Source organism: Hypanus sabinus, chromosome 23 (assembly GCF_030144855.1).
Source record: "Hypanus sabinus isolate sHypSab1 chromosome 23, sHypSab1.hap1, whole genome shotgun sequence".
Lineage (NCBI taxonomy): Eukaryota > Metazoa > Chordata > Chondrichthyes > Myliobatiformes > Dasyatidae > Hypanus > Hypanus sabinus.
Window position 1 is genome coordinate 10,360,232 of NC_082728.1, and position 21,352 is coordinate 10,381,583.

Sequence of the window (21,352 nt, forward strand, 5' to 3'; positions counted from 1 at the left end):
AGGCAGCCATAACGGCTGCCATCCCTGACAGAGAATCTTTATATTTTATTTAGCCCGGTTATAGACCCTTCTGGACCAATAAGCCCGTGTGGCCCAATTACACCCATGTGACCGATTTGGGGTATGAGAGGGAACTGGAGCACCTGGAGGAAACCTACGCGAGCACGGGAGGAACATACAAACTTCTTACAGTGGTGGAATTGAACCCAGGCCACTGGCTCTGAAGAAGCATTACACTAGCCACTATGCTACCTAGGGGTACCCCAAAGCATCTTGACACAGTTCATTTAATTGAACAAAAGTCCCTTTTCACTAAGATAATGAACTACCGGAAACATAGAGCAAAGAGCGGTGCTGGGTTAAGATCGCTGTATTTGGCACCTTTACATGCCTATTTTGTGCCTCAGTAGATCAAACTGCTTTTCTGGTGCTTGTAAGTGTTTTGGGATTTGCTGTATACAAATGGCCGAAGGTTCCAGGTGTTGCAGTGTTATCTGCCGTCGCTGGGTCAACGTTGTCTGTAGCACAGGGCAGACAGTTTGAAAGGGACCACTCAGTTCAAAGCAATCTGGCTAGAAGTTGAATGTGTGAAAGCTTTGAGAAGTGCTGCCAAAAGCCAGCCGTACACCAGTCCAGGATTTTGTCCCACTGCACTCTTCACTGATGTAGGAATCTAGAATCAGTAATTGAGACTGAAGGGCATGAGAATGTCACACTATGGCACGGTGCTCCAGTGGAGGGTGCCAGAGCCAGATGCCGTGTAAAGTGTCACAGGCAAAGCTGGGGAGGGAAGAATCGTCACTGTTATCCACCTTTTGGATTCAATTCCTGAATGGGGACCGAGCCAAGTGCTGGAGAATTTAAACAAGGCTACTGAAAATAACTCTCTCACTTATAACAGACTCATTGGGACAGCTCACCAGAAAGTGCTTGTGGAGTATTTGACAATTTCAATGGGTGCTTTATTAACAGAAAATGGAACCTGTTCAACTTCAGGATACAGCTGAACTATTTTAATTTAATGGATTTTATTTAAATATACAGTCTCCAATTTTACAATCTGCTGAACTTCCACCTACCAGAGGGGTGAAACTGGTAATCAGCACAGTCCTAATGCCAGGTCTGGTATAAAACCAACCATATCCAATCCAAACCTGACCTCAAACGCAGTCAATCTGACCATTGCAGGCTTGATGGGCCGAATGGCCTAATTCAGCTCTCGGGTCTTATGGTCTTATTGCAGTAAACACACAAACATACATAATAATCATTGTTTTAAACAGTAATCACCAGATACCAATCAAGAACATCAAAGGACACATAGGGCAAGAATAGATAATCCTCTTGGCCAGGCCCAACCCCAAATCGTTCCAACAAGTTGAGCCAGGCACTGATGGATCTACGGCTGTAACTAATACAGATTAAATTAGAACACATGGTTCTGATCCAAGCGGGCAAGTCGTACTGCAATAAATTGTTCTTCTGCATTAATGGCTTCCTTAAGGGGACATCTTGCCTGACTGCCTGATGAATCTGTTGGGATTCTTCAAGGAAATAGCAGGCAGGATAGACAAAGGAGAGTCAGTAAATGTCATTTACTTTGATTTTTAGAAGGCCGTTGACAAGGTGCTGCATGAGGTTGCAGGAAAGATACTAGGATGGGTAGAACATTGGCATTCGACTGTGAATATGTACAAAAGATAGCTGTAGAGAATGGGGATGTGCAAAGGTAATATGAGACAGCCTATGGAGTGAAACTGTGGTTAGCACAGATAGAAGTCTGGCTGACTGGCAGAAGGCAAAGAGTGGGAGTAAAGAGGGCCGCCTTAGGTTGGCTGCCAGTGACTAGTGGTGTTACGCAGGGGCTGATGTTGAGTCCACTTCTTTCCACGTTATATGTCAATGATTTAGATGACTGAATTGATGGCTTTGTGGACAAGTCTGTAGATGGTATGACGATAGGTGGAAGGGCATTTAGTGTTGATAAAAAGCAGGGAGTTTGCCGGAGGACTTAGATTGGGTGAATGGGCAAAGAAGTGGCAGATGGAATATTGTTTTGGGAGGCGTGGTCATGCACTTTGGTAGAAGGAATAAAGTGTAGACTATTTTCTAAATGGGGAGAAAATTCAAAACTCAGGGTTGAAAAGGGACTTGGGGGTCCTCATGCAAGATTCCCTAAAGATCAGTGGTAAGGAAGGCAAATGTTAGCATTCATTTTGAGAGGTTGAGAACATAAAAGCAAAGATGTAATGATGAGGCTTTATAAGGCATTTGTCAGACCACACAGAGCATTGTGAGCAGTTTTGGGCACTTATCTAGAAACAGATGTGCTGGTATTGGTGAGGTTCCAGAGGAGGGTTCACGAGAATTATCACAGGAATGAAAGGACTAATAAATGAGGAGTGTTTGATGGTTCTGGGCCTGTACTCACTGGAGTTTAGAAGAATGGGGGGGGCACCTCATTGAAATCTATCGAATATTGCAAGGCCTAGATAAAGTGGACGTGGAGAGGATGTTTATCGTATAGTGGGGGAGTCTAGGAACAGAAAGCAGAGACTCAGAATAGAAAGATGTCCATTTAGAACAGAGATGAGGAGGAATTTCTTTAGCCAGATGGTGGTGAATCTGTGGAATGTTGAATTCATTGGCTGTGGAGGCCAAGTCATTGTTTCTATTTAAAGTGGAGATTGAAAGGTTCTTGATTAGTAAGGATGGCGGCATGAGAACGAATTGAGAGGGATAACAAAACAGCCATGATGGAATGGCGGAGGAAACTCAATGGGCCAAATGGCCTAAACTTTCCCCCGTGTCTTATGGTCTAAATCTTTACAGACTCTTTAACATTCAAAACTGTACGCTGATTGTCAGTATTTAATGCACAAGGTTAAATTTCATTAACTTTAAATTAACAGAAAGGTGAAGTTACGTGGCAATAATGGATTAACCGTAATCTACCATTTCAATATAAGAGTAAAGTTTGGCGTACATGTTACTGCTGTCAAGGTCTTCCTTTCTGTGAAAAAAAAATTATACGTCACCAGAGATTCACACACTGTATTCGTAACTTTAACAACCTGAACCACCCCAGTCTGAATTACACAGTCACTGCAAGGACTGGGGTTTTCTTTTTAGGAGGCATTTATTTACAATCTCACGGAGCAGAACACCCTGAAATGTGTCACGTTTTCAAAAGAGTGGAATATTTCTCCCCCAAAGCATTCAATCTATTGGATTTAGCAAGTAATTTGACTGATTACATCCTCTCCAAGTGAAGTAACTGGTGTAGAAATGGGCGATTAAGGACCGGCATTTGTATGGCAAGAATAAGATTAATGAGTTAATTCATAAACATTGGATCCATACACAATTTAAATATATTGCAACTTACTGTAGGTTCACCAATCAAGCCAAGCTAAATAAAGAAGTGCTGATCCTAAAATCTCCACACCTGCTCGTGGTTGAAGAAAGAAACTGACTTTATCATCACACTCCCTGTTCACACATTGCTTGCCCATGAGAGATTCTGGTCACATTTTTTCTCCATCAACAGTTACCACTAGTACCAGCCATTTTGATATCTCAACCTTTAGTGTTTTCTTCAATGTAATGGAAATATTCCTCTTCAGAATGAACAAGATGCGATTTTTAAAAAAACTAATTTTAATCTATCTGGAAACCAAAAACAACAAAGTGTGGAGGTAATTATTGGTTTTATGCCCTGACCATTTTCATTCTTTATTTATTATTGTCTCATCCCCTTCTAACCATGGGTCAAATCACGGGCAACCAGCATGTTGCCATGGTGACTATTGCTCCGCACAAGTCTCCTGGACTTGTCTTTATGTGTTCCACACCAAATGGCATTGAGCCAGGGATGGCTAAAAGCCCCAAACACAGAAAGAAGAAAATCAAGAGAGGATCATGCCTGGATTGTCTCTTCCGCATTCTGTTGCCTGGCTATCCCTGATGGCAGAAGTTCCCAACAAACGGAAATCGTGAACTTAAGACAGCTCGGGACAAGCAGAACTACAGTATCGTGTCAGGTGGAAGACTGGGTCTTCCCAGGCTGTTTTGAGGTACTTGCCAACTCTTTACCATAACGCTCAGCAAGAGTTAGGCTAAATCCACAATAAATTGCAGTAGCCAGCAGAATCAAAGCCTCAACATGCCCTAGATGTTCACAGTCAAAGCCCACACCCACCCTAGACATTCATAATCAAAGCCTCTACCCGAGACATTCATAATCAAATCCCCTACCTACCCTAGACACTCATAATCAAGGATCCTACCCTAGACATTCTCTTTTCTCGCCTCTCCCATCGGGTAGAAGCTACAAAAGCCTGGAAACACGTAGTACCAGGCTTACAGCTTCTATCCTGCTGTTAACGACACTTGAACAGATCCCTCACACCATAGGTGTTCTCTTAGCCTCGTTATGTTACACTTTATCGTTCACCTGTCCTGCACTCTCTCTGTAGCTTTTACACTTCATTCTGCATTGTCAGTGTTTTACCTTGTTTTAGCTCTGGGCACTGTGTAAAGATCTGATCTGTATGAACAGTAGGTAAGATAAGTTTTTCACTGTATCTTGGTACATGTGACAATAATTAACCAATACCAATACTTCTGCAGTTGTCTCCTCATTTCCCAGGAGGGAACATGTTACCTTTGTTTAACACCAACCGGACACTGGGCAGCCCTGCGGACCGAGAAGTCATTATGTACACAGGAAACATGAAACGCCGTTACTGAAAACTGACCTTCAAATCAACCGGCCATTAAGTCCCCATGCATCAAGACCAGAAATTACTAACTTGTTCAGCTGCTCAAAGCATGGCTCACAAACACGGACTTCTTTCTCGATGCCAAATTTGGGGATGGTGGAGGACTTGGAGGAACACTTTCCACAGAAGATCTGCCCGCATGCTCTACAGTGATGCTGGAAAGGAAAATTTATAACAGTGTTGAACTAAGGAATGTAATATTATAGTTTTACTGTTCTGCTGTATTTCATTTTGGCAGTTCTGTAAGAGCAGCTTGTTTTCAGTTTGTTTGGGTTATTGTTGAAGATTTGAGGAGAAATGTGTGGCATCCATTTAGGATGGTCAAATTTAGGGCAGGTTTCTCTGGTGAGGGATACTAAGATTGGGCTTTAGGCTTTTGTTTGAGAGGCGGTGAACAGGAAAGACACAGGAGAGAAGAGGTTAGAGGATTTGACCTGGAGTGGGACCCTGATTTAACAAAGCCTGGGATGAGATCGATGGAGGGTCGGTGACTTGGAGAAACTGTGAGCTCCTACTTGTGCACATTAGACTACTTCATTAAAATGGGCCCTTTTCTTTACTAACCCTTTAGTCAAATTGAGAATCATCAAGATAATCTTTAAATCGCACGTGGTGTACTGCCTGTTATTTTGTGGCACTAATTTGTAACAGGGTAGCGAATTACACTGCATCCACATGAAAGGGGTTTGGGGTGGGAATACTGGAGTGCATCTTCCCTAGACTTACGCAGCCAAGGAAACCAGGGTGTCTCATACAAATGCTTATTCAAAGATTCAAACTTACTTATCACATCATATGTACATCGAAACATAGTGAAATGGGCTGTTTGCCTGAACAACCAACACACACGAGGGTGCGCTGGGGGCAGCCCGCAAGTGTCGCCCACACAGTTTAGTGCCAATACAGCATGCCTACAATGCATGGCAGACCAACACAGAACCCAAGGCAAATTCAAAAATATTAAAAAAGTAAATTATTTTACAATTAAAATTATTTTATTAATATTAAAATAATAATGAAATAGAATAAAAATATTCTGAAAATAAACATGGCCATGAGTAATGGCTTCACTGACTTTCGAACACCCGAGGTAACAAAGGGTGCCAATGAACTCTTTGCTTGTACGTTACTTTCTCTAACACCGTGGCACTGTTTCGCAATGAGATTCAACACGAGAACTGCCTGACCCACAGGCGACGTTGTGGAGCTACTTACCTTCCTTGTGACCACTCCAAACTGCACTCTGCACCGGTGACATTCCTCTGCATCTACCCAGTCCGGAGCCTGCGGTGTCACAAAACAAATCTGAAATAAAATCATGCTTCAGAGTTCCCTTTCCATATTGTGCACTCAGCCGGTGGTGAGCAGCCAGCAGAAATGGTGGAAGCAAGCAAGCTTGATTTCAACACTCAAGAGGAACTTGGATAGTTAGATGGATGGGAGGGGTATGTCAATGGGACTAGGCAGAATCATAGTTTGGCAAGGGCCAAAGGGAGTGCTCCTGTGCTATGGTTTTCCATGACTCTTACTTCAATTGCAAGTAATGGCAAAAAGCACATCTCAGCTCCATCTTGGGCACTAGCCTACAAAGCACCCAGGACATCTTCAAGGAGCGGTGTCTCAGAAAGGCAGCGTCCATTATTAAGGACCTCCAGCACCCAGGGCATGCCCTTTCCTCACTGTTACCATCAGGGAGGAGGTACAGAAGCTTGAAGGCACACACTCAGTGATTCAAGAACAATTTCTTCCCCTCTGTCATTCAATTCTTGAATGGACATTGAACCCTTGAACACTACCTCACTTTTTTTTATATTATTTCTGATTTTGCAGGATTTTTAATCTATTCTATATACATATACTTGATTGATTGATTTAATTTTTTTCTTCTGTATTATGTATTGCATTGAACTGCTGCTGCTAAGTTAACAAATTTCATGACATGCCGGTGATAATAAACTGGTTCTGATAGAGCACAGGAGAAGGTTCTTTGAGTCTACACTGATAACAAATATCCCATTATACACCAATCCCACATTAATGCCAGTTTTCAATTCTCTCCCATTTTCTCCAGAGCTGCCAGATTCCAGCACCTCCTCCCACTCTCCTCTCACCCATACACAATTACATACATGGTGGCTTAATTAGCGTACGAGCCAGCATGTTTTTGGCACGTGGGAGGAAACCCACCACTCGGAGAGAAGACTCCACACAGACAGCACCCAAGGTCAGGACTGAACCTGGATCCCTGGCACTGTGGGGCAGCTCCTCTACTGGCCGTATGTCACACATACGGTACACTTGAGAATTTTACTGCCCTGCACCGGAATGAAATGTGGGAGATGTATTCATTGGGAAATAAAGCCTCCACAAATCACACTCCAACACTGCCACAGAATTTCTCACATCAGCAGAATAAAGACTCAATGAAAATTTATGGAATTCACCAAGAGCAACACATTTAAAACATTAGATACATCCAACATTCCAAAAAAACCTTATAAATTACAAATTATATAATCTACATTAACATTAAATAAATGAATGATTGACGTCCCTTACCCTTTCGGACAAAAACATGGCATCACTCTCTTTTAACTCTGGGAAGACATTGCCTGAAATGAGGATTAAAACAAAATCAGATTTTAAATTGAATAAGAATCAGATTTATTATCACTGACGTACATTGTAAAATGTGTTTGTTTTGCAGCAGCAGCAGTACAGAGCATCACATAAAAACACTAAATTACAATAATAAACAATAAATCAGAAGTGCAAAAAGAGAGGTGATACAGTGCTCAGGGGTTCCTTGTCCGTTCAGAAATCTGATGGTGGTGCAGAAGAAGCTGTTTCTAAAGCAGTAACTGTGTGTCTTTGGGCTCCTATACCTCCTTTCCTGATGGCAGCAATGAGAAAGGGGCATGTTCTGGGCTGTGGGGCCCAGAACTGAGAGCTGCACTTTCTTCACTGCCCTCTGCAAACTATGAGATTTCTCAGGTGCAAATGCAACAATGAAGAGACAACTTCTCTGCAGACCTCGAGAGGATGAAGCTCTTCTTTGATTTTAATAATCAAAAGTATGGGTTAAGGACAGGGACCACTTAGTATAATCCATTTCTTTGTTAGATAACAATATTCTACGTCAAGAGATTGAAGGCATTGATTTCACCAGCTGTATTTGGTTTACTAAGTGAAGTTCAATGACCTTACAGAATTCAGCTTTGACCAGAAGATTTAAAAATATGTTGAGTTCTCAAACTTAGTATTTAGTTAACCATCCTGCTCTACCTGTTCAGACAATTGAAAGGATTTTGATGCATCGTTATATGAACTTTTCTGGAGCCATCAAGCTATTTAGTTATCATAAATTCGGCCAGTCAACCAGGTTCAAACTTCAAAGTAAATTTATTCTCAACATACATACCATATACGTCACCACATACAACCTGAGATTTGTTTTCTTGTGGGCATACTCAGTAAATCCAAGAAATACAATAGAATCAATGAACAACCAACCAACTGTCATGGTCCTGGCTGGTATTTCCCACCTTTTCCCTTTCCTCCCTAATTGGTCCTTAATCCCCACACTTGATTCCCAATCTTTCCCAATTCCTCTCAATCACCAGCACCTGGTTTCCATTAGCTACCGGAGGTTAAGACCCCGACAGCTCCGGTCAGCCCTTGCCAAATTGTTGGTCGACTCTCAGAAAGAGAGGAACCTTGCTCCAAGTCTCCAACCCCGTATCTCTTCGCGAATCAAGCCTCCCTAGTCCTGACTCAGCCTGGTCTCGATTCTGCACTCGCTACGGAGATTCTGCCTCCTGATCCTGCCTCTGTGTCAGAGTCCCGCACTTGGGTTTGTTCTTCCTGCCACATCCCTGTAACACCAATGTGCAAAAGACAAATTGTACAAACACAAAAGAAAAATATAATAATAAATAAATAAGCAATAAACATCAAGAACATGAGATGAAGAGTCCTTAAAAGAGAGTCCATAGGTTGTGGGAATAGTTCGGTGATAGAGGGAGTAAAGTTATCCGCACTGGTTCAAGGGTAATAACTGTTCCTGAGCCGAGTGGGAGTTCTGAGGCTCCTCTACCTTCTTCCTGATGGCAGCAGTGAGAAGAGAGCATGTCCCGGGTTGGGAGTGTCCAATGATGGAAGCTGCTTTCCTGTGACAACACTCAGTGTAGATGTGTTCAACGGTGGGAAGGGCTTTACCCATGATGGACTGGGCTGTATCCACTACTTTTTGCAGGATTTTCCATTCAAACAGGCTTCCCATCAGCTCCAACACCAACACCAAGCTACTTTTTGAAACAGGCTTACGATCGCAAACAAGATGTTGATTGAAATTTTGCTGCATCGTTACTGGACATTCACAGGGGTTGTTGGTAATTATGCAGATTTCCCTCTTGTAAATCAAACGTTACTGGCACACATACACATACACTTGGCCATTGTGACATTTCCTTCCGATGGAAACCAATTGCTCTGAGATTACCGTATCGTTTCAGAAATTAAAGATGCAGGTGGCAGATATGCACATGCACACACACAGGACAGTGAACGTATAATATTGTAACACCGTACATACCTTTCAGCCCACAATTCTGTTCCAGTCCTTGGACATAGCCTGCCATTTTTCAATCATCCACGTCCTTATGTAGAGTCTCTTAAGCTGTAAAGTACGTCTCTCTACCCCCACTCCAGACAGGGCATACCACCCACTCACCAATCTCTTGTGTTAAAAAAAACATACCTCTGACAACTGCCTAACATTAAAACTACACACCCCACCCCTTGTATTAGCCATTTTCACCCTGGGAAAATCATTGTGGCTGCCCACTCAATCCATGCCTCATCTTATACACCTCTATAAAGTCACCTCTCATCCTCCTTCGCTCTACAGAGAAAAAATGTAGCCTGCTCAACCTTCCCCCATAAGGCATGCTCTCTAATCCAGGCAGCATCCTAGTAATTGCACGCTCTCTAAAGCTTTCACATCCTTCTTATAATGAGGCAACCAGAACTGAAAGCGATATAGAGCAAATTTATAAAATTATACAGAAGCACAAGCCACAATAAGGCTTGGCGTTCAATTCAGGTAACCGCCACAAGAGAGGAAAAAAATTCAATCAGCTGCAGTTCAGCAGCAAAAGTTCATACAGTCGCCACACAGCTGGGGTGATTTTAATTGATATTAATTATGCAATCAGTATTAAATAAATATGAGTCATTAAATACATTAGTGTTGCGGTGTGCTACATGCTGCGCTAAAATAACAACATGGAGTCAGTAAACTGCAGTTAAAGAAGATTTTATTCGAACTTCGTGGCCTCGCTTTAAAGCCTCCCTGATCCCGCCCTCCCTGGGTGCGGATGCTGTAGGGGGCACGTATTCATAGTCCCGCGCGAGCTTTTCCCTTTGTTGGTGAAGCAGACCTGGCGCCCTTTTGGGACTGGCCTTTATGCCAGCACACTGGCTATTTGTGAGCTGGTTTGAGTGCGCTAGGAAGTGGGTCGTCAAATAACCCCCCCCACCCCACCAGAACCGGTGATACACCCCCCAATGTCCACAGTCTGGGCCGGACCCTGCGCTGCGGTGCCGGGAACTCGACCGGTTGCGCCACGTCCACATGGGCCGGTTTGAGTCGGTCCACCGTGAAAACCTCCTCTCTCCCCCCAACGTCCAGCACGAACGTAGACCCGTTGTTCATGAGCACCATAAATGGCCCCTCATAGGGCCGTTGCAGCGGTGGCCGATGCCCGCCCCTTCGTACAAACACAAACTTACAGTTCTGCAGGTCTCTGGGTACACAGGTCGGGTTCTGCCCATGCTGCGAAGTGGGTACGGGGACCAGGTTGCCGAGCGTCTCGCGTAGTCTGCCCAGGACTGCTGCGGGTTCTTTGTCGTGCCCCCTTGAGGCTGGTATGAACTCTCTGGGGACGACCAGGGTTGCGCCCTACACCAACTTGGCCGACAAGGTGTGCAGATCGTCTTTGGGCGCCGTGCGGATGCCGAGTAGGACCCAGGGAAGCTCGTCCACCCAGTTAGCTCCTTGGAGGCGGGCCATGAGAGCCGACTTTAGGTGACGGTGGAAACGCTGCACCAGGCTGTTCGACTGTGGGTGGTAGGCAGTGGTGTGGTGCAGCTGTGTCCCCAACAGGCTGGCCATAGCTGACCACAGGCTGGAGGTGAACTGGGCGCCTCTGTCGGAGGTAATGTGGGCCGGTACACCAAAGCAGGACACCCAGGTGGTGATCAGTGCCTGGGTGCAAGATTCTGAGATGTTGTCGGTGAGCGGGATCGCCTCTGGCCATCTGGTGAACCGGTCCACGATAGTGAGAAGGTGCCGCGCTCCATGCGACACTGGCAGGGGGCCCACGATATCCACATGAATGTGGTCGAAACGCCGATGGGTGGGGTGGAACTGCTGTGGCAGAGCTTTGGCGTGCCGCTGCACCTTAGCCATCTGGCAGTGCATGCACGTTTTGGCCCATTCACTGACCTGCTTGCGGAGACTGTGCCAAACGAACCTGCTGGAGACCATCCGGATGGTTGTCCTGATGGAGGGGTGCACTAAGTTATGAATGGAGTCGAAATCATGGCGCCGCCAGGCTGCCAGGACGACGGGGCGGGGTTGGCTGGTGGTGACGTCAGAGTTGGGTCCTCTCACCTGGGCCGACAGGGAGGTCCTGGAGCTGCAAACCGGAGACTGCGGTTCTGTATCTAGGGATCTCCTCGTCTGCCTGGTGCGCCTCTGCCAGCGCCTCAAAGTCTACCCCTTGGGAAAGGGCAAGAAAGTTAGGGCGAGAGAGTGCGTCCGCCATGACATTGTCCTTACCTGAGATGTGCCGGACATCCGTCGTGTATTCAGAGATGTAGGACAGATGGCACTGCTGGCGGGACAACCAGGGGTCGGACACCTTCGTGAACATAAAGGTAAGCGGCTTCTGGTCCGTGAACACGGTGAAGGGCCGACCTTCTAGGAAGTACCTGAAATGCCGGATTGCCAGGTAGAGCGCCAACAGTTCCCGGTCGAAAGCACTGTATTTGAGCTCAGGTGGTCGCAGGCATTTGCTGAAAAACGCCAGGGGTTGCCAGCGACCTGCGATGAGCTGCTCCAGCACTCCACCGACTGCCATGTTAGATGCGTCCACTGTGAGGGCGGTAGGGATGTCCATTCTGGGGTGCACTAGCATCGCGGCGTTCGCCAAGGCTTCTTTCGTTTTAATGAAAGCGGCCCAGGTAACGTCCTTGCTCGGACCCGACATCAGGTCGAACAGGGGGCGCATGATTTGGGCAGCTGAAGGGAGGAAGCGGCGGTAGAAATTGACCATACCTACGAATTCCTGAAGGCCTTTGATTGTGGTGGGTCGGGGAAAATGGCGGACTGCATCTACCTTAGCGGGCAGAGGGGTTGCCCCGTCTTTAGTAATCCTGTGGCCCAGGAAGTCGATGGTGTCGAGCCCGAACTGGCATTTGGCCGGGTTGATTGTTAGACCGTATTCACTCAGTCGGGCGTAGAGTTGACAGAGGTGGGACAGATGCTCCTGACTACTGCTGCTTGCTATGAGGATGTCATCCAAATAGATGAAAGCGAAGTCCAGGTCGCGTCCCACCGCGTCCATTAACCGCTGGAACGTCTGTGCGGCATTCTTCAGGCCGAACGGCATGTGGAGGAACTCGAAAAGGCCGAACGGGGTGATGAGAGCCGTTTTGGGGACGTCGTCCGGATGCATCGGGATTTGATGGTATCCCCGGACGAGGTCTACCTTGGAGAAGATCCGTGCGTCGTGCAAGTTTGCTGCAAAATCCTGAATGTGCGGCACAGGGTAGCGGTCCGGTGTTGTAGCCTCGTTCAGCCTGCGGTAGTCGCCGCACGGTCTCCAGCCCCCTGTCACTTTAGGCACCATGTTCAGGGGGGAGGCCAATGGGCTGTCGGACCGCCGGATGATCCCCAATTCCTCCATCCTCTGGAACTCCTCCTTCGCCAGTCGGAGCTTGTCCGGGGGAAGCCTTCGAGCACGGGCGTGGAGGGGTGGTCCCTGGGTCAGGATGTGGTGCTGTACGCTGTGTCGGGGCATGGCTGCCATGAACTGCGGTGCCAGAACCGATGGGAAATCCTCCAGGACCCTGGTGAAGTCGTTGTCGGACAGCATGATGGAGTCGAGGTGAGGGGCTGGCAACTGGGCTGCACCCAGGGAGAACGTCTGAAAGGTCTCGGCGTGTACCAGTCTCTTCCTGGGCAGGTCAACCAGTAGGCTGTGAGCCCGCAAAAAATCTGCACCCAGAAGTGGTTGGGCTACGGCGGCCAGTGTGAAGTCCCACGTGAACCTGCTGGAGCCGAACTGTAGCTGCAGTGTACGGGTGCCGTAGGTCCTTACCATGCTGCCGTTCACGGCCCTCGGGGGGGACCTGATGCCCTGTTGCGGGTGTCGTAACTCGTCGGAGGAAAGATGCTGATCTCAGCACCGGTGTTGACCAAAAAACGGCATCCTGACCACTTGTCCCACAAATACAGGAGGCTATCCCGATGGCCAGCCGCCGTAGCCATCAGCGGCAGCTGGCCCTGGCATTTCCCGGGAACTTGCAGGGCGGGTGACAGCGGTGGGCTCCTGCGCCCCACCGCTGGTGGTAGAAGCACCATTGTTCATTGGGCTCCCCACCCCTGCCTCTGGGGTTAGCGGGCTCTGTGGCTGGGCCGGGTCTGGTTTGCTGCTGGGAGCGTGGCCTGGTGATCTGTGTGACGGACAGATTCTTGGCGTTCCACAGCAAGTCTGCCCAGGCTGCCACCTTCCGGGGGTCGCTGAAATCCGCGTCGGACAGCAGCAGGCGTATGTCCTCGGGCAGCTGCTCCAGGAATGCCTGCTCAAACATGAGGCAGGGCTTGTGTCCGCCAGCCAGAGACAACATCTCATTCATTAAAGCCAATGGTGGTCTGTCCCCCAAACTATCCAGGTGCAGTAAACGGGCAGCCCATTCGCGCCGTGAGAGTCCGAAAGTCCTTATGAGCAGGGCTTTGAATTCTGTGTATTTGCCGTCCTCTGGGGGTGACTGTATGAACTCCTCAACCTGAGCGGCTGTCTCCTGGTTGAGGGAGCTCATCACGTAGTAGTAACGTGTGTCCTCTGAGGTTACCTGCCAAACATGGAATTGGGCTTCTGCTTGCTGGAACCATAGGTGAGGTCGCAGCGTCCAGAAGCTTGGCAGTTTCAACGAAACTGCATGAACAGATGCAGCGTCGTTCATCTTCGGCCCAAATATCGTTTGGGCTATCGGGGTCACCAATTGTAGCAGTGTGCTACACGCAGCGCTAAAATAACAACATGGAGTCGGTAAACTGCAGTTAAAGAAGATTTTATTCGAACTTCGCGGCCTCGCTTTAAAGCCTCCCTAATCCCGCCCTTCCCGGGCGCGGATGCTGTATGGGGCACGTATTCACAGTCCCACGCGAGCTTTTCCCTTTGTTGGTGAAGCAGACCTGGCGCCTTTTTGGGACTGGCCTTTATGCTGGCGCGCTGGCTATTTGTGAGCCGGTTCGAGTGTGCTAAGAAGTGGGTCGCCACATTAGATACTTTACACAAAGCAAAGCAGACATATCAGTAGTCACTGGTGCATTTGCGGGAGCGGGCGGGGGGAGTCAATCGTCTAAATACCGTATATAGTTGTAATAATTGCAGGGGCTATACCAGACACGCGCGCACACCAACTTTACAGCATGGAGCCAACACAACAACAACACACAAAATGCTGGAGGTACTCAGCAGGTCAGGCAACATCTGAGTAGGTGTTTCAGTCCGAAATCAATCATCAGGACCCAACGTTGACTGTTTATTCCCCTCCACTGGTGCTGCCTGACTTCCTCTGTGGTTCCAGCATCTGCAGAACCTCGTGACTGCAATGAGCCGTCTGTTCAATCGATACTCACCTCAGGAGGCAGCTGCCATCAAACCCCCCCCCCAGCACAAGAGCGGACAAGACTCAGAAACAGCTTCCAAAGAGCAATCAGGAACAGTGATACACGAAGGTGCAGCAGACGCTGAGGGCCGGCGTTAACCGAGGTGCTTTTACAAAAATGGGGGCTTGAGGGGATGCAAAGGGAAATGATGAAAGAGCAGACAATCAGGGTGAAAAACTTTTACTGTAACTCACAGTGCACTTTACATTTTGCAATGTACTGCTGTTGCAAAACAACAAATATCACAACGTGCACCAGTGATATTAAACCTGATTCTGATTGGCAAAGCCAACAACATGCCAGAGGGCCCTCAGGCTGGATTTCACTCAGATCCACACCACCACCACTCAGAGGGAACAACGGAGGGATGGACTCGCAGGCTGGAGCCATGGAAGGAACTGCACGCCATATACAGGGGAATGGAACAGAGAGACAATTGAACCAGTTACACCCACAGCCACCGAGAAGATCTTACCTTCTACCTTCATGATCTGGTAGGTGTCCTGCACCACCTTATACTTGGGCTCATTGCGAAAGGCTTGTGCCCAGGCCTGGATCAGCTGCAAGATCTTGTTCCGAACATTGGTCTCCGTCTGTTTCTGCAAAGCACAGCGACACATCAGCTCACAAAACTCCAGCAGATGACTCAGTAAGGGATAGCAGCGAGAATTCACTGACTGCCTCAGGGACTGCAAAAGACTACTGTGTGCACCATTCAGTAATGTCACTGATTAGCCTAAAGGCAACTCAAGCACGGAAACTAAGACAACTGCGTTAAGGAGGAGAATTGTTAAGTGGAGCACGTCACTCTAACAGTTGGTCTGTCAGAATACATTTACTAAAGATGATTCTGACTCACTGGAATGGACAATAAATTTTACGGGAAGGATTTCTCAGTCATACTATGGAAATGATCCTTAAAATTAAGAAGGACAACTGTTTTGATCAAGTTAAAATGAGTTAAACAACATGGGCAGTGAGGAGGTGTAGCGGTTAGTATAACACTACTACAGCACCAGCGACCTGGGTTCAATTCTGCTGCTGTGTGTAAGGAGTTTGTACGTTCTCTCTGTGACCCGATGATCCTCTGGATGCCGTGGTTTCCTCTCACATCCCTAACGTGGATTAGGAGGGTACTTGGTCACACGGGTGTGACCAGGTGGTGTGGCCTCGTTGGGCTGGAAGGGCTTGTCACTGCACTGTGTCCCTAAATAAGTTAATGCTATAAAGATCTGATCAATAAGCTGGTCCCCAGTGGATATGTCCCGACATTAATACAGGAGCCAGCACAAAATTACACTGAAAGGCAAGCAGTTTAGGGGGTTTTGGTATTCTCTTAGTTTAGGCACATCAGGAGTTAAAGCATAAAACTGATCAAGAATAAAAACCATTCTACAGGAGAAGTGGACAGGATGCACAGGGGAACAGATTTGGTAATGGACATGTGAAGGTAGAGGGAAAAAAAAGAGATTTAACAATTAACCAACGTCAAGATAGAACAAATGTTTTGGCCGCTTTCCATGAACTCTTGGCATCATTGCTCAGATTTGGTTTCAGGCAACAAGTAAACAAAAGATATTTATGAAAGAGCAGGATTATGTAAGCACTTAAAAAGAGAAAATAAAATCACACGCAGTTCCAGAAGCCGAATTCATTAGATTACCGTGACCTGTGTAGGAACAGTACATGATCAGCACCAACATATTCTGGCCCAATCACATCATCTCAATGCAATGGGGAGGAGCTTTATCATCACAAGACAATTAGATCATCCGGAAATGAAATCTGTACAAAAACCACTAAGAGCTAAAGGCAGAGTTTCAAGCCGACTTAAATTACTGAAGAGCAGAATGTAAACGTGAATTTGTTTAATCTCAAACTATAACCTATTTCTAAATGAGACTGGTTTTTACGCATATAGGAATTTCCAACAGCCTGACTTTGTGGTTTATCCAACTGGGATCCAAACACGCAAAAGGAAGAACCTCATTCACTAATAAGACGGTCAGCAACTAGTCTTGTTTGGATTACACCACCTGAGAGATGGCATGACTGCACCCAAGGGAATATGGACATCAAAAAGATTTTATTCAATCCTAAATTTTACACAGAACATTACAGTACAATACAATACAGGCCCTTTGGCCCACAAAGTTGTGCCAACCCATAATCTACTCCAAGATCAACTTAACCATTTCCTCCCACATAGTGCTCCCTTTTTCTATCATCTATGTCCCTAAGGACTCTTACATGTCCTTAATGGATCTGCCTCTACCACCACCCCGGCAGGGTATTCCATGCACCCACCACCCTCTGTAAAAGAAAAACACACCTTTGACATCCCCTTTATACTTTCCTCTAATCACCTTAAAATTATGGCCCTAGCCATCACACTTTGGGGAAAAAGGCTCTGGCTGTCCACTCTATCTAAGCCTCTTATCATCTCTCATCCTCCTTTGCTCTGAAGAGAAAAGCCCAGCAGTATGGGAACAGTGATTGCTTCAGGATTGAGAGACTTGTCTCTCAGATCCATGTAATGTTTTCCCCAAGGGAAGGGGATTTCTCTGCAGCCTCCTGGGCAACATTTCTGTTTTAAGCAGCATCAGATGATCGTCATGAACTCAGAGTTTGTACTGAGTGCAAATTGGCTGCCGCAGCCTGACAGTACAGTACTGCTGCGAAGTGGCCACTTTATTAGGTACCCGTGCTCATTAATCAACCAATCATGTAGCAGCAACTCAAAGCATAATAGCATGCAGACATGGTCAGGGGGTTCAACTGTTGGTGCCAGATGGGGTGGTGTGAGTATCTCAGGAACTGCTGATCTCCCGGGATTTTCAAGCACAGCAGTCTCTAGAGTTAACAGAGAATGGTGAAAAATATCCAGTGAGCGGCAGTACAGTGTGCGAAAACACCCTGCTAGCGAGAGAAGTCGGAGAACGGCCAGACTGGTTCATTCTGACAGGAAATTGACGGTAATTCAAATAACCACGAGTTGCAACAGTGGCGTGCAGAGGAGTATCTCTGAACACACATGTCGAACCTTGATGCAGGCGGGCTACAGCAGCAAAAGACCATGAACACACACTCAAGTGGCCACTTCATTAGGTATGGAGATACAGGTGGCAACTGAGTGTATTACAGAAGCCAAACTGTTCGAGTAACATTATTACAATGCTAGCGATTGAGCTTCAACTCCCATTACTGTCTGTAAGGAGCTTATACGTTCTCCTCATTGGGTTTACCGAGTGCTCCGGTCTCATCCCACATTCCAAAGAAGTACGGGTTAGAGTCAGAGAGTTGTGAGCGTGTTATGTTGGTGCCGGAAATGTGCGAACACTTGCGGGCTGCCCCCAGCATGTGCTCAGACTGCATTGGTCATCGATGGAAAAAGATTGCTCCCACAAAGCTAATCTTTTAAAATGCAAGTCCTTTCTGATGAATTGCCGTACAAATTACCTTAAACAGCTCTTTGAGGTCCTCCATGGTTTGCTTATTCGCCACCTCATCGTGGACAGTTTGGCCGCAGTTCTTCACCACGGATTCCAGAACCTGAAGGAGAGGCAAGTCAGAGGAATTCTGGAGATCTGGAAAGAAACTACTGCATTGCTTAATCCAGGCAAAGCCACCCAATAATCAGTTACATATTTCTGGTTTTCACATACAGTACATACATAAACACAAGGACTGTGTCTTTCCAAGCTTGTTCTGCTATTGATCCCCCCCGCCATATTCCCCAACTATCAGAGTTGAGTAGCATTACAGCACAGAAACAGGTCCTTAGTCCATCGAGTCTCTGATGAACTGATATTCTGCCTGTTCCCATCGATCCGCACCTGGATCATCCCTCCATACCTCTCCCATCCACGTACTTATCCAAACTTCCATTAAAAGTTGCATTTGAACCTGCATCCCAGGCAGCTTGTTCCACACTCAAACCACCCTCTGAGTGAAAAAGTTCCTCCTCAGGTTGCCCTTAAACTTTTCACCTTTAACCTGTGACCTCCAGTTCGTTTCATCCAACCTTACTGGAAAAAACCTGTTTGCATTTACCCTCTCTATACCCTTCTTAATTGTGTATACCTCTAGCAAGTCTCCCCTCATTCTCCTATGCTCCAGGGCATAAACTCCAGACCTGTTCAACCTCTCCCTATGACTCGTATTCAAGATCCAGCAACATCCTTGTAAAGGTCCTCTGTACTATTTCAATCTTTCCTGTCGGTAGATGACCAGAACCGCACACAATACTCCAAGTTAGGTGTCACCAACATCTCATACAACTTCAAGATAACACCCCAACTCCCATTCTCAATACCTTGATTTACCAAGGCCAATGTGCCAGAAGCTCTCGTTGCGACCCCACCTGTGACATCACTTTCAAGGAATTATGGATCTACATTCTTCTGTTCTACCACTGTACCTCAGCTTTGCTGATACTCGATGATCGATCATCTGCTGCCCTCACAGCCGATTGCTTTCTATCCACTGAACTGAATGAGTTTCCCTACAGGCCAACCCTGATCCTCCACTACACTCCGTGGTTTTAGACTTTCCAGCAAGTTAGGACAGCCCTCGTACCTTTTTCATTGCTTCTCCTTCCAGACAGAGCAGGGATAGAATTGCCTGCGTCCTTCTGTTCTGCTCCAACAAGGCCCAACAGAAGCTTGAAGGACATGTTGCAGGTTTTCTGATCCTCTACTGAATTCTACAACTTCAGACACGTGTCTTTGCCCATTTCAAAATGGACAGGGCTCAGTTTTGTGTAATCTGCTGGGCAGATCCTGCAGTCGTGCATTTCACAACTCTTACCGTACATTCCTTTATCTACATTCTCACTCCCTAAATGCCCTCACTTTGTTCTGAGCATTCCCACTTCCTACAGACCCCATCGCTGGATTGGCTGTAGAACTGTTAGTTTTTCTAGTAGTTTAAGTTTCCCAAGCTTGCTGGTATTTTTATATAATCAACTATATACACATAATTGTTCGGTGAATTTTCCAGCAATTATGGTATATTTGCCTCAGTATTTTTCTAGAAGCTTCTTAGTTTTCTGCAGCAGAAGTCACACTATTCTGTAGGTAAATTGTTATCACTGGATGTTGATTATCTCTAGACTGAGCATGGGACGACCACGACTGCTTTTGCCTTCATCCTTTCTTTGTTCTCGTGGCTCTTTGTTATTTTATCTCTTGTAAAATTTTATAAAATGGTCAAAAGCAACCGGTTTCATGTCTCATTCCTGACTTCCAAAGGACTTTTAAGTCACAGAAACACCAGGATCCAACACCATTTAGCAGCCACCAACTTACAGTTTATCCCCTCGGCAACCCTGACCTCACCTCATCAACAAGACTCACTTTGCCCTATCCACCTTGAACACCGTAAACCAGCGAGTTGTTTGTTACGTCTCCCCTCTCCCTGTGAAGTGGAGACACCTTGGAGGGAGAGAGCGAGAGAGAGCCTGTGGTACGTTGAGCCTGGGTGAATGCACAGTCTGGAGTGCCGCAAGTCGTTGCTGTTGCTTTTGCTGCATGCTTCAGCACTCGGTGGTGGGTGCTGATGCTTTGTTTTGCCGGTGGGGGCAGGGGGGAGGGGGGATTGTTGCTTGCTGCCGCTTACGTGTGAGACTTTGGGGTTTTAACATTTAACCGTCATTCATTTTTTGGAGCACTCCTCTCTTTTCGTGGATGTTTGTGAAGAAAAAGCATTTCAGGATGTACATTGCATACATTTCTCTGACATTAAATGTATCTTTGAAACCCTGCCTCCCTGCAGCTTGACACCAACTTGTTTACTCTCCTTCCCAGTTCTCACAAAGGAACTTTAACTTGAGATGCTGCTTGACCTGCTGTTATCGTACCTTTGCTTCTATTAGCTGAGGAATTGAGTTTCGAGAATCGGGGAGATGTGTTGCAGCTTTATAGAACTCTAGGTAGGGCTCATCGACAGGAAAGGAAGGATGTTATGTGCCATGGCGTTATGAGGTGGTGATCATGGCTTATCCATGACCAGAATTGCTCTTAGTAAATTTTTCTATGTAAGCGGTTTGCTGTTGTCCTCTTCTGGGCAGTGTCTTTACAAAATAGCTGACCCCAGCCATTGTCGATGCTCATCAGAGACTGTCTGCCTGGCGTCAGTGGTCACATAACCAGGACTTATGATATGCACCGGCTGCTCATACGACCGTCCACCACCTGATCCCATGGCTTCACGTGACCCTGATCAGCCAGGGGGTGGGGGGCAGGGGTTAAGCAGGTGCTGCACCTCGCCCGGGGTAACGGAGGGAAGGAGCACCTTACACCTCCTCTGGTAGAGACGTATTGCATCTCTGCCCCACCATACATGGAAGAATATAGACACTGTGTAGGTAGAAGGGGTGAATTCAGTTGGGCTTTTCATTACTAATTTAATTATAAACACAAGTGACTCTGCGGATGCTGGAAACACAGAGCAACACGTACAAAATGCTGGAGGAACTCAGCAGGCCAGGCAGAGGAATAAAGAGACAATGTTTTGGGCCGAGACCCTTTGTCAGGACAGACCTGACAAAGGGCCTCGGTCCGAAACGTCGACAGCACTTCTCCCTATCGATGCTGCCTGGCCTGCT

At 46.7% G+C, this 21,352-nt stretch overlaps 1 protein-coding gene across 7 annotated transcripts in view; it reads right to left on the bottom strand.

Annotated features, from left to right (window-relative positions):
* Window positions 1-21,352, bottom strand: part of hgs (hepatocyte growth factor-regulated tyrosine kinase substrate) — a 62,485-nt gene that overhangs the window by 31,818 nt on the left and 9,315 nt on the right. For 4 of the 7 annotated variants that reach the window (XM_059948358.1, XM_059948357.1, XM_059948362.1 and 1 more), the window contains exons 4-9: window positions 18,205-18,297; window positions 15,221-15,344; window positions 7,344-7,396; window positions 6,000-6,089; window positions 4,815-4,939; window positions 2,987-3,013 (exon numbers count right to left, since the gene is read on the bottom strand). In XM_059948358.1, the coding sequence (XP_059804341.1) occupies window positions 2,987-3,013; window positions 4,815-4,939; window positions 6,000-6,089; window positions 7,344-7,396; window positions 15,221-15,344; window positions 18,205-18,297 (512 nt within the window). The remainder of the gene's footprint in view (window positions 1-2,986; window positions 3,014-4,814; window positions 4,940-5,999; window positions 6,090-7,343; window positions 7,397-15,220; window positions 15,345-18,204; window positions 18,298-21,352) is intronic. The other 3 variants (XM_059948364.1, XM_059948363.1, XM_059948359.1) reach the window with 1 other exon arrangement.